The 15103-nt window shown below is 44.5% G+C and overlaps 1 protein-coding gene across 7 annotated transcripts in view; it reads left to right on the forward strand.

Moving 5' to 3' along the window:
- The first annotated feature begins 9029 nt into the window (after window positions 1–9029).
- LOC126041824 (sterol O-acyltransferase 1-like) overlaps window positions 9030–15103 on the forward strand; it is a 57999-nt gene continuing 51925 nt past the window's right edge. The window contains exons 1-2 of one of the 7 annotated variants that reach the window (XM_049808089.1): window positions 9030–9113; window positions 12445–12578. In XM_049808089.1, the coding sequence (XP_049664046.1) occupies window positions 12455–12578 (124 nt within the window). In that variant the 5' untranslated portion in view covers window positions 9030–9113; window positions 12445–12454. Of the gene's footprint in view, window positions 9130–11508; window positions 11978–12289; window positions 12579–15103 lie in introns of those variants that run through there. The other 6 variants (XM_049808093.1, XM_049808091.1, XM_049808090.1 and 3 more) reach the window with 6 other exon arrangements.

The following is a 15103-nucleotide window of genomic DNA, read 5'->3' on the forward strand; positions in this document are numbered from 1 at the left end:
ATCTGCAGGTTTCCTCTATTCAGAGCATTAATTAAGAGTCTGTCCTCAAACTAGGCTGACTTTTTCACAAAACTCATAGGAACTGAATATTTCTGGAACCTCTGTCCCTCCATCTGATTTGCATAAAATTGGCCAACAGGTTCAAAAGTTACTGGGAGGTAAAAGACAGCTGGGGCAGACAGACAGACACTCCCTTCCCCACACACATAGGACAACTGTATAAGCCTTGTTTTCTTAAGAAAACCTTTCTTCCCTTTATGTTTGTGCAGAAAGCTTGTCAAGTGTGCATCTAATGAGGCCTGAAGTCATGCTACGTACTCCCAGCTGCAGCCAACCTGAAATAATACCTCCCCAGAGCCAGCAGCACATTTCATACAGCTGAGGCATTTACTGTGCAATCTGAACTATGCAGAGAAGTTGAGACATTTAGGAGTGAAACCCGGGCATCTTCTTTCTGATAGTGAGAGATTATATCGTTGTGCTCACACGAGTGTATGTTTAAGTCTGCCTGGTGCCTTGTCCGTCTCTGCCAGCAGACACGGGAGTATGTCTGTTTCCTCTCTGTGTCGTCCTCAACTTTCTCATACCCGAGAGTGACAGAAAGGGGAATTTGACCTCAGCGTGCTAGAGACCGCCTGGCTGTCTGCCTTTCCCTTTTTGTCTACTCTTTCTTAGGATGCAGTCACACTACAAAATTACCTTGAGTCATCTGTCTTGGAAGTTTTTCCCATGGGTTGCTTGTGATAAAGGGCAGACATACTCGGTGCATTAATAATCTGTGCTGCTAGGGGAGACGCTGATATGGCATGAATCCACTGTGGATTGTACGTGCTTCTGAGATTTCCGTCTACCTGAGTCAACTTAATATCCCTCCCCAACGTCTCTTCTGCAAGGGAGCAGTTCTATAGCTTCAGTCCACAAAGCTTGCCTGATCAGCCAAGAGACTCCTTTAGCAGCCATGGCAGCAGATTGTTCTGTTTCCCTTTCTCCCAGTTTGCAGGGAACACACCTCTCTTCCTCTGCTTTTGATGGCCCTGAAAAACATTACTTCTGTGTTCCTGGGAAAGAGCTTCAGAGCACTTCTATTTTCTGCCTCACAGGGAAGCAGCAACTGTGAAATTATCAGCATCCTCTGTTTGCATGTTCCCTGGAGCTGTTATACTGCGCCGTCTGAAATAGAGATCCGGCCTCGGGGATTTGCTAATGATGCATTCAGTCTCAGCATGGCACATGCTCATTCCTGGGGAGTTACTGAGTTAGCATTTATAGTTCTACACTTTTCCTCTGAGTAGATGAAACCCTCTGATTTTCCCTCAGTACTGAGGTCTTGCATGTTGGATTTTCTTCTTATGACAGCTTACTTGGAATGCCACCAGAAAGCTTTCAGCCTGGATCTTTCCTTCTAAAATCATAGACTACAGTAGCATCACACCAGTGATTCTCCCATAACTTGGTGTCTGATCAGCAGGCAGCAGTAAAATGAAGTCTTGTTAGACACAATTTCAAAATAATAAAACAAAGACTTCTGCACTGAAGATGGGTTATTGTTTTTGTGGGCATTAGAAGCCTTTTGCAACTTGGTGAATAAGCTCACCAATAGGAAGCAAGGAGCAAGCAGTCGGAGAGGAAAGCACAAGTGGAAAAACTGTGGGGAATTTTGATGGTGCTAATGTGAGTCCCTACTGTAGAGAAATGGCAGTGGTAAAGGATGAAATGAATTCACTCAAGATTTACCCTGTTTTCTGGTTGGTTTGTCAATTCATGTTTCTGCAGCCACTTTATTCAATGAGGGAATTTTTTTTGTGTGGGCAAGGGTTGAACTGGCAGGAACACTTTTACTATATTTCATATTAACTTGCTAGTGAAGACAAGACCTCTCTTGCATGACCTACATGCCTGAACTCAGAATCCCTCTCCTGGGCCTGCCATCTTCAGATTTAAATCCTTTGAACAAGCTCAGGTTTTCATCTCCTCATCCATATTTCCAAAGCATGTAAGCCTCAAGGCACTAGGCCAACAACGGAATAGTGCTGAGCACAAAGATGTTTTTGTAACCACATCAACTCAGCCCAATGCAGATCAACTGCAGCAAACCCTGCAGATTGCTTCACCTCCCAGTGTAGTTCCATTATAACCTTCCATTTTTGCTAGTCCTCAGCCGATAGCAAAAGCTCCTCTTTCAGCTTTGTAACTCTGACTTTTTTTTTTCACTTTCAGTGAAATGCTGTTGAGAGCTGCCAGAGACTCAGCTGTGACATAGATCTATCTGAATTCAGGGTTTTGGAAGTGTTCCTTCACGCTTGTCATCTCCTTCAATAAGCACTGCATTGTACCAAGTCTGTACATTCTTTACTGCTCTACTTGTTGCTATGGCCAGAGGTGCCAAGTTTCAGTCTGATTCTTTTGGGAGACTAGACGGAAATCTGGATTCCATCACCCAAAACTTCTTTCCAAGACAGGAAGGTTGGAAGCCACTGCCCTCTCCAGTCTCTCAACTTGTATAACTGGCAGCAGTCCACCCTTAGCCTGAAACATTGCAGCAGAGAAGCAAACACATGGATGGATTCCCTCTCTAGCCAGGTGTTTCCAAAATCAGGGAGAAGCAGAAAGGAACAGATGGGAATGGCCTTGAGCAGAGAAGAGGGAAGTTTTTGGCAGGGGAGCTACAATCGCATGGTGCTGTCGGTCCGTATCGAGCTTGGGAAAGGCTCTTGTGAAGGGAGAGCAGCAGGACACGCTGCCTCATTGCCATGGAAACAGCCAAAGAGCTGGCTGGGCAGATTTAGAAATGCCTCCTGCTTGGGACTACTTTCAGTAGATGTCATCTACCTTTGCAGAGTTTAAAACAAGGTGGAAAAGAGGAAGTATCCAAAACTGAAAGCTGAAAACATGTTTTCTTTCTTAGTTTACAATGGAGAGTCCATCTCCCATGGCTTTATGAAGATATTTGTTCTCCTCTGAGAAATATATCCTGGTTTTGATGGGGATTATTTTTCCCCATGTGCTCATATTTTGGGGAGTCTTTCATTACAAAGGTCAACCACTTCTGGCATTATGATTCTAGCTGCCATTTTGATGCTCTTAGACTTCTCCATGGTGTTCTCCATGTGTCTTGCAAGCACAATGGCTACCTATGTGACATTTCTCTGTAAAATCTCTCCTTGATGACCCTAAGGATCTCATACTCCCTCAAAGAGGCTGATCTCTTCTCACCACAGCACCTCATTTTTTTTTTGCCCACGCCTTTGAAGTCCAATACTTTTCCCACAGCCTCATCATGTTATTTTTGAAGACAGTCTAAAAGATACAAAAAATATATATTACAGCTTATGTATGAAAGCCCTGCCCTAAGAACACGCTTCTGTTTCTATGACTGGGGAGTGGAGAAAGCCATGGAAATCTCCCACATTAGAAAAGTGAAATAGTTGATTACTGCACATAGAAAGTTATTAGTCCCCTTAACCTGCACTTTGCAAAGTACAGAGTAGGTAGGACTGTATGATTACCTGCAAACAACTGTCTTGGGAATCATCCTAGACCAGTCATTCCATAAGCACTAATTCTCTTCCATGTCCATCAGCGGTCAGCACATTTATACTGTAACAAATAAATGGGAGACAATGAAATGGTAGAAAATACTGGCTTACACTGTCTTCTCCACGTAAGTACCTTACCAGCTATGGGGAGAGCAACAGCAAACTATTTTGTATTTACTTAGGAAAAGAGAAAGGATGCACATATTTATGAAATATGGAGAGGAAGAGATTACTACTACAGACTAGTAAGCAGTCATTAAACTAGGTGTAAAACATCTGCTCTTCTACCTGCTGTGTCTTACCTTCACAAGGAAGGGTCCCAGCTGTGTAACACAGCTGGCAATCTGTGGAGTCACAAGGAACATGTACAGTTGCTACTGTATGAATGGGAAGGAGATGCTGGCCAAGTTCAGTGCTGTGTTTCCACAAAAATATTTAGAAAGCTCTTACAAGCAAGAGAGTCAATACTAGTAACTAGACCTGCTTGTTCTGGAACTAATCTCTCTGAAGTCACTCTTCCAGGGCTGACTGCACATTTAATGCTATGTGTTCCTGCTGAAACAACTTCAGAGACCCTCTCACTGAGGTAGTTCAATATTTTCATGCAATTTTAATAAGCAGCAGAATACGCTGCGAAATAAATCTGAGATTGGTTTGAGCTGGTGTCACAAGGAGAATGATGATAATACATAATGTGGTTGGGACCCAGGTGAAATTCTTTCTGAGCCTAACAGAAAGAGAAAGCTGGTATGTTGCAGAGGGTAAAGAACAGTTTCAGAAAACACAGTTCAGCTTAGCAGGGTTAGACAGTAGTTATACCTGTACGCATTCAATACCTTTCATGATTTGATGTTTAGCCAGATTAGAAGGATCTTCTCCTTTTTAAATACACTGAAGAAACAACGTCCTCAATTTAAACAAACAAAAACCCAACCATTACACCAGCCCAGCTGGCAAGATTCATTCTATTACTTCAAAATGGCAGGGAAAGGAAAAATTAGTTGCTCTTCAAAAAATAATGTGAGTTTCCCTTTTCAGCAATGGAATCACAGCAATTAAGTTGGCTGTTGCACCTCGTCCTTGATCGTGGCAAGAAGCTCAATACTTGGATTTCTGAGCTTGGAGAGGAAGCGAGCAACCTGCTGGCTGGCAGTAGGGCTTCACTTTTTTTTTTTTTTTTTTTTTTTTTTTTTAAGGATGATTTCAGTTCAGGAGCAAGAAGTGATGTGATGTTTGAGTAAGGATACCACTGCCCTCTGCCGAGAGGGATGTGGTTGTTTCTTTCTGACTGTTTCATCTGCCAGCAAAACCAGTAACTTCATTGCTTGGAAAGTAACTCCGCAAGGAATTGCTCGCTGAAGTTGGAGTTTAATTCCTGCTGCTTCTGTCTTTTCTCCAAAGTTTGCTGATCTGAATCTCTTTCACCAAATATTTTGAAAACCCTACGCCTCATACAAAGTAAAGAGGAGCAAGGGTAATTACATGCAAAATCTTGACATGATGATAGCAGGAACTGTGGAAACTTGAAGTGGAGTTTTTAAAAAGCCATCTTTATGATTTATAAACACTTTAGGCATCCTCAACAATGTGATGTCTGCTGGAGCTATTTTTCGATTTTCCTGCCAAAATTCAATCATGCATTATCAGATCAGGCTGAAGTCCTCTAGAGTTTCTTAAAAGTTTTTGTTTGTTGTTTTGGTTTGGTTTTTTGTTTTTTTTTTAACTGCAGCACTTGCCTGACTGAGTTTTGGCCTCAGTCTGACTTCCACACCATTTTTTCTGGTTATGCAAAAATGGAAGCTCATTCACTGCTACATTTATAACCGGCTTTACATTATAGATCTAACATTACTGACTTTTTTAAGAAGGAAAAGTTAAACATGTAACAATATTTTTAACCACTTGAGGGAGCTCTTTCATTTCTAGGTTAGGATGTTGCTATTCTGCATCCAATATGGGAAATTATAAACTGTACTTTTAAAGGGCTTATTATAGGCCATAGTCCACTTTACTGATATATGTGAAAGTATTGAGGCTCTCAGATGGATCATTTTAAAGCCAAGATAGACGTTTTAAAAGAATTAATCATTCTGGTCAATAAATGCAGGCATCAGAAACAACCACAGCTACTTACTCTCTGGGCAGGCTGAGGCCAAAAATCTTAAAATAGAAAATAAATTAGAGTTACACAGAATTAAAAGTAGGCAGCGTTAATCACATCTATTTTGCATAAGTGTAAAAAATGACAGGAAGGAACAGGACCAGGCAGAGATTTTACAGAGGGGCTGTGAAAGCCTCAACCCTCTGTCTCGCCTCCCCTGCCGTCCTCACCTCCCCATAACACTGGCCAGTACAGGCCATGCTGCTGCTTCCCCAGAGCCTCCCCTGGGCTGCAGAGACCCCACCAGTCATCATGTGGATGTATCCGGCCACCCTGGCCAGCATGTTTGCATTAACAGCAAAGGCTTTTCTTTATGCTCCCCCTGAGCTGATAGGCATAAGGCAGCCTCACCCAGCGACCACTGCATCAAGCATGTCTGCAGTCACCAGTCAACATGATGGTATATAATGTGTGCATGAGAGCTGTAAATTGTTATGCAGACTGCCGGGAAGATGGATAGAGAAATAGAGAAAGAAATAGAAAAAGAAAGAAATAGAGAGAGAAACAGAGAAAGAAAGAAAGGAAAGAAGGAAGGAAGAAAAGAAAGGAAAAGAAAAGGAAAGGAAAGGAAAGGAAAGGAAAGGAAAGGAAAGGAAAGGAAAGGAAAGGAAAGGAAAGGAAAGGAAAGGAAAGGAAAAAGGAAAGGAAAGGAAAGGAAAGTAAAGGAAAGGAAAGGAAAGGAAAGGAAAGGAAAGGAAAGGAAAGGAAAGGAAAAAGGAAAGGAAAGGAAAAAGGAAAGGAAAGGAAAAAGGAAAGGAAAGGAAAGGAAAGGAAAGGAAAGGAAAGGAAAGGAAAGGAAAGGAAAGGAAAGGAAAGGAAAGGAAAGGAAAGGAAAGGAAAAGAAAGGAAAAAGAAAATTAAAAGAAAGGAAAATAAAAGAAAGAAAAAAGGAAAACAAGCAGTGCTGTAGAAGTCGAGTTGCTGCGTGGCATTGGGTGGGTGACAGCAAGTGAAGCTGAAGCAAAAAGTTGGTGTGTCAGGGCCACAGGTTCCCATGTCAACAAATGGGAACAACCATAGTGATTCAGCCAGGAGTGCTCTGGAATGGTTGTGGTTAGGCAATCGTTGAGCAATGCAACCCATAGGATTAACTAAAACACTCTAGAAAATCAAGATTGCAAGCACCGTGGTGACAAGCAGAGTAAATGATGTAGCTGATGAAACAGTGCAGCAGTTTGGACTGGTGAAGACAACAGCAGACGATGGGTGTGAGTGGCAGGAAGCAGAGGTGGCAATGCCTTCTTCCAATTGCTTGTGTAAAAGATGGGAAGGAAGGTAACAAGAACAGCCACTTTGCTTTTCACCCTCGGTGAGCTGCAGGTAAACAGCCTCTAAACAGACAGGAAAGTAGGCTGTGAAACAGCTCTGCTAGGGAAAAAAACCAAGAGACCCGGGAGAGAGCTCAGTGCCTGTCACACTGCGCTGCTTTGGCCTGGGAGATTTGGAAAGAGATGCTAATAAAATCTGGTGGCACCTATCCACCACCTCTTTAAGGCAAAGTAAGAAAAGAAAACTGAGCAGCTCTGAAGGTTACGTGCACTTTTCTTTCTGTTAAAGGTATGTTGTTTCCTTCCACCCAGAGTTAGGGTTTTACTAATTTGATCAAACAGTTTCATCAACAATTTATTGACCTTTAGAAAATTTTTGGAAGGTTGTTTTTTGTTTTTTTTTGCTTTTCCACTTGCTCACACAACTGATGCTGGCACCACAAGACGCTTCAGTGTAAATAGCTAGCACAGCATTTTGAGCATGAGGGCACCAGTGATCATGTATAGCCTGACTTGAGAGTATCTCTAAGCAGCATTGTGTTAAAATCGACTTCTTAAGAACAGGGGCAAATTTATGTGAAAATTCCTGGTGCTATCACCCATGCAGCTATTTGCATTTCAGTAATGATAGGATTTTTTTTTTTCCCTTTAATTTTTACAACAGTTTTCCTATTAAGCAGCATGAAAGGTGGGTGGTGGGATAATAGTGTGAACACACATTGCAAACTAAATCTGTTTCAGACTTTTTCACTCAGTGGCTCTGCTCAGAGTCTCCACAGATTATTTAGAACAACTTCTGAATAGTTCCAGCAGACTTACACATTTAAGAGTGTGTCTCGGGTGTGTGTTGGTCAAAGCAAATTTGTTTTATTAACAGGTCTGAGAAGGTGAAATATGATAGAAATGTTTTAATACCCTGCTTTGTACCTTGGTTTGGGACAACGTTTCAGGGTGCACAGCCCAGCCCTGAAGTGGTGAGGAGAAGGAAAGACACATAGTTGCCCGAAGGAAATTAGTGGCTTAGTTCTCCTGACTTCAGGAAAACTTTCCCATTTACCCGGTGAAATGCAGCTACCGAGAGGTTACTAGAGTTTGTTTGCTGGTGATGTGTTCCTGTGACTCACCATCCGTCACGAGCTTGTCTCTGCCTGGGGAAAGAAAGCAAGCGAGGGTGCAAACCCCAGCCTTTCACCCAGTTTTTGACCCTCTGGAGTACAGGCTGGGACTGGAAGGAGACCTCTCCAGCCAGGACCCCTTCTCAGCTCCCCCCCTTACTGGCGAGCTGCAGCTCACGCTCTCCGGGTTAAAACTTGTGGGGGTGAACACCCCCTTGCCACAAAACCACACTTCTTGGGGGACAGGGGGTGCTACTCAAGTTGGCAGGCACTCCATTTTTACCTCCATTTAAAAACATTTGCTCCCATAAAGCCGTTTGGAAGAACCTCACTGGGGGAGGACACGTGTTTGTACCGAACCCGGGGCACCAGGGGAAGCACTTGTTGAGCAACCTTTGTGTTCCCTCTGAAGGACGAGGACAGATAAAGCCGCCGGGCCCTCCAGGCCTCCCAGCCTTGACTTCTGTGTCCTCCCAGTTCATTGAAATAAGTTTTCCTTGTGCCGGTGGGTGGTGGGGAGGAGGAGGGGGAGGAGGGGGATCCTCAGGACGAGGGCAGGCCCGTCCGCGGGTGCTGACTGAGCCTGCCCAGGTCCTTGGGCCGGGCGGTCACAGCCGTCCCCCCGCTTTACCGTCGGCCTCAAGAAGATCGGGATAAGGTGGCGGCGAGGGGCCCCGTCCCGCCACGACGCCTGACAGAAAAGGCGGGGAGGGGGAGGGGGGGGCGCGGGACAAAGGCGGGAAACTCTGTGCGTGTATGTGGCGGTTGGGGTGGGGGCGGGGGCGCGCGCCCCACGTGCGCCTCACGTGCCGCCTCCCACCCGGCTTCCCACCGCCCCCGCGCCGCGAGCCCCCGCCCCCTCCCCTGCGGAACGCCTCCCAGCCAATAGGCGGCGCCGCTACTCCCCCCTCCCTCTGCGCGGTGACGTGCGCGAGCCCCGGGAAGAGGCCCTGGCGCGCGGGCGCGCGGCGGAGGCGGGAAGCGGTTGTGGGGAGCCGGCGCGTGCGGAGGCAGCGGCTCAGCTCGCCCTGAGGTGACGCTCCCGCGGGGTGAGGGCGGCCGTTCCTTCGGCCCCGGCCCGGCCGGCTCCGCGGGAGAGGGTCCGTTCTGTCTCGCCGCCGTCGGTGGCGGCTTTAGGCCCGGCCCGCCCCCAGCGGCACCGGCGGCCCCCCGCCCCCGGCTCTCTCTGAGGCGGGGGAGGCTGTGCCCGAGTCCTTTCGCAGGGCCGTGCGGCTCGGGGAGGGCGGCCAGCGCTCCGCAGGCCTCCGGGTGCCCTCAGAGTTGGGGCTTGGTGGGGGGGAGGTGAGGGGTGGGTCTCGTTGCTGACAGCGGGCGCTACCGCCGAGCACTTCCGTGCTTGTTTCCAGGGAGTTAGTGAAGAAGGGAGCTGACTTTATGGTATCGGGTGTGCTCGGAGCCTCGGCAGTGCTTTAAGCAGCTTCCATTGTTATCCGCGGGTTTCGGGTTTGAGTTTTTTGGTTTGGTTTGTTTTTTTCCCCTGCTGAGTGTTTTGCGCGTTGCGGGTGAGCGAGCTGTGGAATGACCTTAACTTTGTTTTGGTACTTGCCTAGTTCGTGAAGAGCTCTGCTGATACCGAGGACGTAGCACACAGGGTCTGCTAGTTAACGTTATGCCCAAGGGCCAAAGGAAAACCTTTGAGATGTGAAAGGTCTTTGGGATAAGGTTATTATTTAGCATAAGTGGTATTGGAGGTAGAAGATGTGCCCTCACTGTGCTACCAAACCTTTTGAAATGCAGAGATGTACTTTCTATAGGGTGTTGCCTTTCCCCTAAGGCATGCTTATAATTACCAGTGTTTCGAAAGGGAAGATGGAGAAACTCAAGGTTTATGAGACCTTTTACAAAAGTACCATAACATAGTCATGCCTATAAAATCAGGGAGTTTCTGCTGGGAAATTGGTTAATGGGATGCATTTATGGTTCTAGATGTCCTGCAAGTGCCCATAGTGGGGTGAAAGGAGTGACTATTCACTAATTGTGAGGAGTGACTTCCTTTAGTGAAGGACGTAGTGAACATCTTGGACTTAACATGGTATTGTGTCGTGATTGATGTGGCTCTAGCAGAGATTCGAGGGAGGGTCTGATGCCCTCTTTAGGCACTGATGTGCTGATAGTTGCTTAGGTACTGTAATGCTGTACCTCTTGTCATATGGAAACTAGACTATGTAAATGTTTGTTTTCATAGATTTCCCCTAGCACAATCACTTAGCCTATCTGAATTGAATAACTCTTTAAGTTAATTGCTTTAACTTTTTTTTTCTTCTCCCACACATGATTTTTCTGTAACCCATCCTGAAATTCTTTATTTTTAACTCCTTTCTGTTACCCTTTCAGTGAGATACTTTAACCACTGTGCACTGGAGAGGAAGGATTGCCTTCTTCACCTCTTGAAGAAGTTGGAAAGTGTACTGAGAAAAGAATTAAACTTGTGCTCCTCTGTTAGAGCTGGAAAACCTGCACCTTTAAGGACAGATGTGGCTCACAAGAACAACTTAACTTGGATCAGGAGGCAGTGGAGAGGCTTGCCCCAAGGAGAAGCTTGTTAGTGCAGGAATTTATAAGGTCGCTTGATTTCCCCCTCCACTGTTCTGTAGACCCTGTTGTGTGATCAGAGTGATGCATTCTTATCCTTCGATAGAGTTTTGGGCATCTCTCTTGGGTAAGAGGAGAAAGATTAAAATGTTTGCCTGTCCAGCATCTCCACATAGTTATAAGCCCCAGGTGGGTTGCTCTAACATGAGGCAGCCATGTCTGTACCTGGAACCTTGTAGGAAGGCTGAGAAGTGGGAGGAGTAATGTCTTCTTGGTGGTGACTGTTTCGTGTTTGAAGGAGGGTTGCAGCAATAACTATGTACGGAGCTGGTAGGAAGTGGGTATGTCCTGCTAGCTACCTTTCTGGGCTGGTGAGCATAGTTACTGTAGGAAGATTTATCATATTCTTGCTTGGTTCTTTCTGTTCTTCATGTAAATGCTTTTTGCATTATGCAAATTATGATAGTGTGAGCTATCAGGTATTGTACAAAGCCAGCTGGGCAGCTTGTCATTTTTAACGGTCTTTGTTTTATAGCTTGTAGACTCAGCTGTGATCTCTTGAGACAGAGAGAGCTGAGAGGCAGTGCTGCAAGAAATGGTGTTGGTGATTGAACTAGCAATTTGTTGTTTGGTGTTGTAAAAGGGTTTTTCCCCTGTATGCTGCGATGCCTGAAAGGAGAATGGGAGACTGTTCTACTAGAGGGACAGACACAGGAAGTTGAGTCCTGAAAACATTTGATCATAGTCTTATTTCCCTTTTGCAGAAGTGCCAGCCTCAGTATTCTGAGGAAATCCATCCTTAAATAATTATGTTCTGCCTTTTTAGTTTTTCTACAAGTGCATGAATTTTCCTTGCCTGTCTCTAGTAGCTCATCTGTGCTGGTGTGTGTATTCTGTTCACTAGCAACAAAACACATGTCTATTTAAGAGTTTGTGCCAAGGTGAAAAATATATCAAAAAGGAGAAGCATTAGCTTGAAAATGTGGTTACATACATGCATGTGTGGTTTTCTGTAAGTCCAGTTCTGAAAATTGCCCCTGGTTGTAGCTACATCTCTGAGAGCTTCTTGAGCTCAATTTCATGGAGACTGTGCTAGAATGTCACTTTGTGACTAGATTAGTATCTTCTCCCGTTCTCATTAACTGAGAATTTTTTTCTGTTTTCAGCCTGGCTCTGTTGCTCCAGGTGTTCCCTACTAGCAGCTCTGTTCCCAGCAGTGACCTTTGTCATTGAATCTGGCATAGTTCAAACCCAATTCTCTCTTCCTGTTTTCCTGTGGTTTGCAATGCAACTGTTGTCTGGCCAAGCAGAGTACAAGGATCTATTGAGGAAGCTGCTCTTTCTGTAAGAACTGAAAACTTGATGGAAAGGGGCTTGGCTCAGGGAAAATAACACGGGTGATTCTGCAAAGCAAACCTGCCAGATCTCTCGGAAGACAAATTTTATTGCCCGACTGACTATCGGAAAGCATTTGCAAGGGCTTTGTGGCCTTTTAAAGATTCTACAAATGCTTAAGAAGGTCTGTAGGGAAAGGAGGGAGCTGTGAGGAGATATTTTGGTAGTGGTTGGGGAACTTGCTCGGTTGCTTTGTTCCTTTACTGCTTGTAGTAAGGGAAAGGAGGTGTGATCCGCAGTAAATGGCTAATACAAGTGTGTGCTTAATTTCCCCTACCCTTGGTCTGATTTCATAATGGGGGGAAGAAAGTCTAAGTTTACTGTCAAGAAGGCTATGTACATTTTTTTCTTGAACAATGTAAAGAGTAAATGAGTTTCTTTTGTCATTAATTATTTGCTATCCTTTTCTGGTCTAGCTAGGCAACAATGGCAGGTGAAGACTGTGTAAGAAAACGCCAGTCTGGCTCCACTACAACCTGCAAGAACCCTGAGAACGAGGAAATGCAGAGGAGACCTGAAACCGAGAGGTCATTTCAAAACTCAAGCAATGGTGAGACTCTTTTGCTCGGGATTAGTTGCAACTCTGGCATGTGATCTCCTCTAAGGTGTCCTTTCTAGCTCATGGCTCTTGCCTCTTTGTTCTTTCAGTTTTTCTGCTTGTAGAAAGGCTGCCAAGGTGGAGCTCCCTGTGTACCAGCTGCTCTTCAGCAGGTTTAGGTTGTTTGGAGTGTTGTCCTACAGAACTTCCCCTCAGGGGCTGCTTACTGCAGTGGTTACAGGGATCTAGAGTAAAGAAAGCAATTAATTGTCACAAGACAAATATATGTGATGAGGAGGAGATGCTTTAATGCTGTAAATGGTGCAAATGCATCTTGACAAGTATGTGGCTTCCTCAAGATTGAACAAAATGGACTTTAACATACCAGGCTAAGCTGGTGTATCCATCCTGACAGACAGATGTAGGTAGGATGCCACAAAGAATGATTCTTTGCTCCTGTGGGGCTCTGTTAATGTCAGAGCAGCTCCATTCTATCCAGTCTCAACCTTGGGTGCCATAAAATAGAACAATAAACAGTTGGTTTTGTATTAATTTATATTGTGGTCACCTTAAAAGTTATGTGGTTTATAGTTGGCTTTGTGGAAGGGTCACTGCTGTCTATGTCCTGTCCCTTGAGTTGCAGGGACAGGTGTGTGGCAGTATGAGTGGTTTTGCCTGTGGACTCTGTGGACACTGTGACTGTCTCTAAATGCTGGGTTATGCACCACATTCCAGCCTGGTGATAAGGAGGTTAGCAATGAAATTGCACCTTGTTTCTTTTCTCTTTGGGAGACAGAATAAGCAAAAAGCTAAACTAGTTTATCACAATATGCCACGTGAGTATAAGCTCCAAAACCCTGGTGCCAGTGACTCAAGGAGATAATTCTTACTGGTATGCTTCTGAATATTGTCTCTGTTTCACAGTACTACTTTCAACTGAAACAGGAGTTCAAGCAAATTTAAGTTTAGGACAAGTCAGATTTCTACTTGCAAAAAAGGTATTGGAGAGAAAGCCATCCCACAAACTACTTAAGAGAACTGGGATTTTAAGCTGTTGGTGGTAACGCCATATTAATTGAACCAATGGGACTGTACCATTAATGCTGTTTTTACGAAATTGCATGGAATTGATGGCTCCTGGAAAACAGTTATGGTGGATTTGGAAGCAGACTTCTACTTTTTTATCTATGGAAACACGTTAACTATTATGCATGAATTTGAGTTCTTGCAAGCTTGTGGGTAAAGAGTAAGTATAGCTGTGATAAGTACTTGATAGGTGGGTGTGCCTTTTGTAAAAGCCTTTCATTTTAATACCTCTGAGATGTGGCGTAATGTTACTGCAGGTGAGATACTGTGGCTGCATAGCAAATAAACATTCTGGGGTAGACCTCTTTAAAGTGTACCGAGCTTTCATGCGTGTAGACATGCCTGGTGGGTTGGCTTGGAACAATGCAGTGTGTTTCTGTGACACACAGTGTGTCACAGTACAAACTGCAGTGAAGGACAGCAAGGACAGCGGGGAGGAACCCTGGCTGGTTAAGACTAGGTGCCTCTTACCTTCCAGGGTTGCTGCCAATTCAGCAGAAGTGTCACAAAGACTTAAGACCAGTTTTTGCAGACTATATGCAGAGCACAGTGATGGGAACAACAGGAATGCCACAGGAGGGTAGGAGGCATGAGTGATGCCTGACCATATCACAGGCCTGGGAGGAAGATGCATCGATCTGGACAAGAATTCTCCCATACAGTGGGGTTAGATCAGCATCTCTGTGACACAAAGGTTGAAGCTTTACAAAATTGAAGTGTTTGTGTGTTTCAGATAGTGGCCTTTTCACATAGTCCAGTATGCTTGTGTAAGTAGGTAGGGGTTTCTGTGAAAGCACAGCTGAGGTGGAAGAACTTCTCAAAAGAAGTAGCCATAGACTTCTTTTCTCACTTTCTTTTGTCCTAGCTATTCACTTCTGAATAGCTGTTTCTAAGGCATTAGTTCTGATGTGTACAAAGGCAGCATGAAGCTAACGATCTGCTGTATGGCAACATCCTTTTTACACCATAGCATCTTAACACTGGGTGTTGTGTAGAATTTTAGACAAGATGCATGTTTATTCCAGGTAAGGGATTCTAGCTAGTTGAAGACAGTATCTTGTATGCAAATAAATATGTAGTGTCTTTGTAGCAATTATCTCTGTAGAAAAACTAGATCGCTAATGTGATTTCCCACCCTTGATTCTCCCTGATTAGCAAACACGATCTGCTTTTTAACTTACAAGTTAATGTGTCAAGGGCCGATTGACTTGTTTCCAGAAGTGTATGAACTTCGTACAGAAAATTCTAGGCCATTAATCTTTTCTTTATTAAAACTCAAATGCATTGGCTGATCTGAAATTGCTTGGAGGAATAATTTTAATCCATATACTGGCTTTAGAGCTACACTAGGTCTTACTCTTCCATTTGTATAGTTTAGCTTATTTTTTCCTTGCCTCGTCAATTCTGCTGAAAACTCTCTCGTTACTTGCCAAGTTCTAAGACTGAATAGT

The sequence above is a fragment of the Accipiter gentilis genome, chromosome 8, assembly GCF_929443795.1.
Source record: "Accipiter gentilis chromosome 8, bAccGen1.1, whole genome shotgun sequence".
In the NCBI taxonomy this organism is placed as follows: domain Eukaryota; kingdom Metazoa; phylum Chordata; class Aves; order Accipitriformes; family Accipitridae; genus Astur; species Astur gentilis.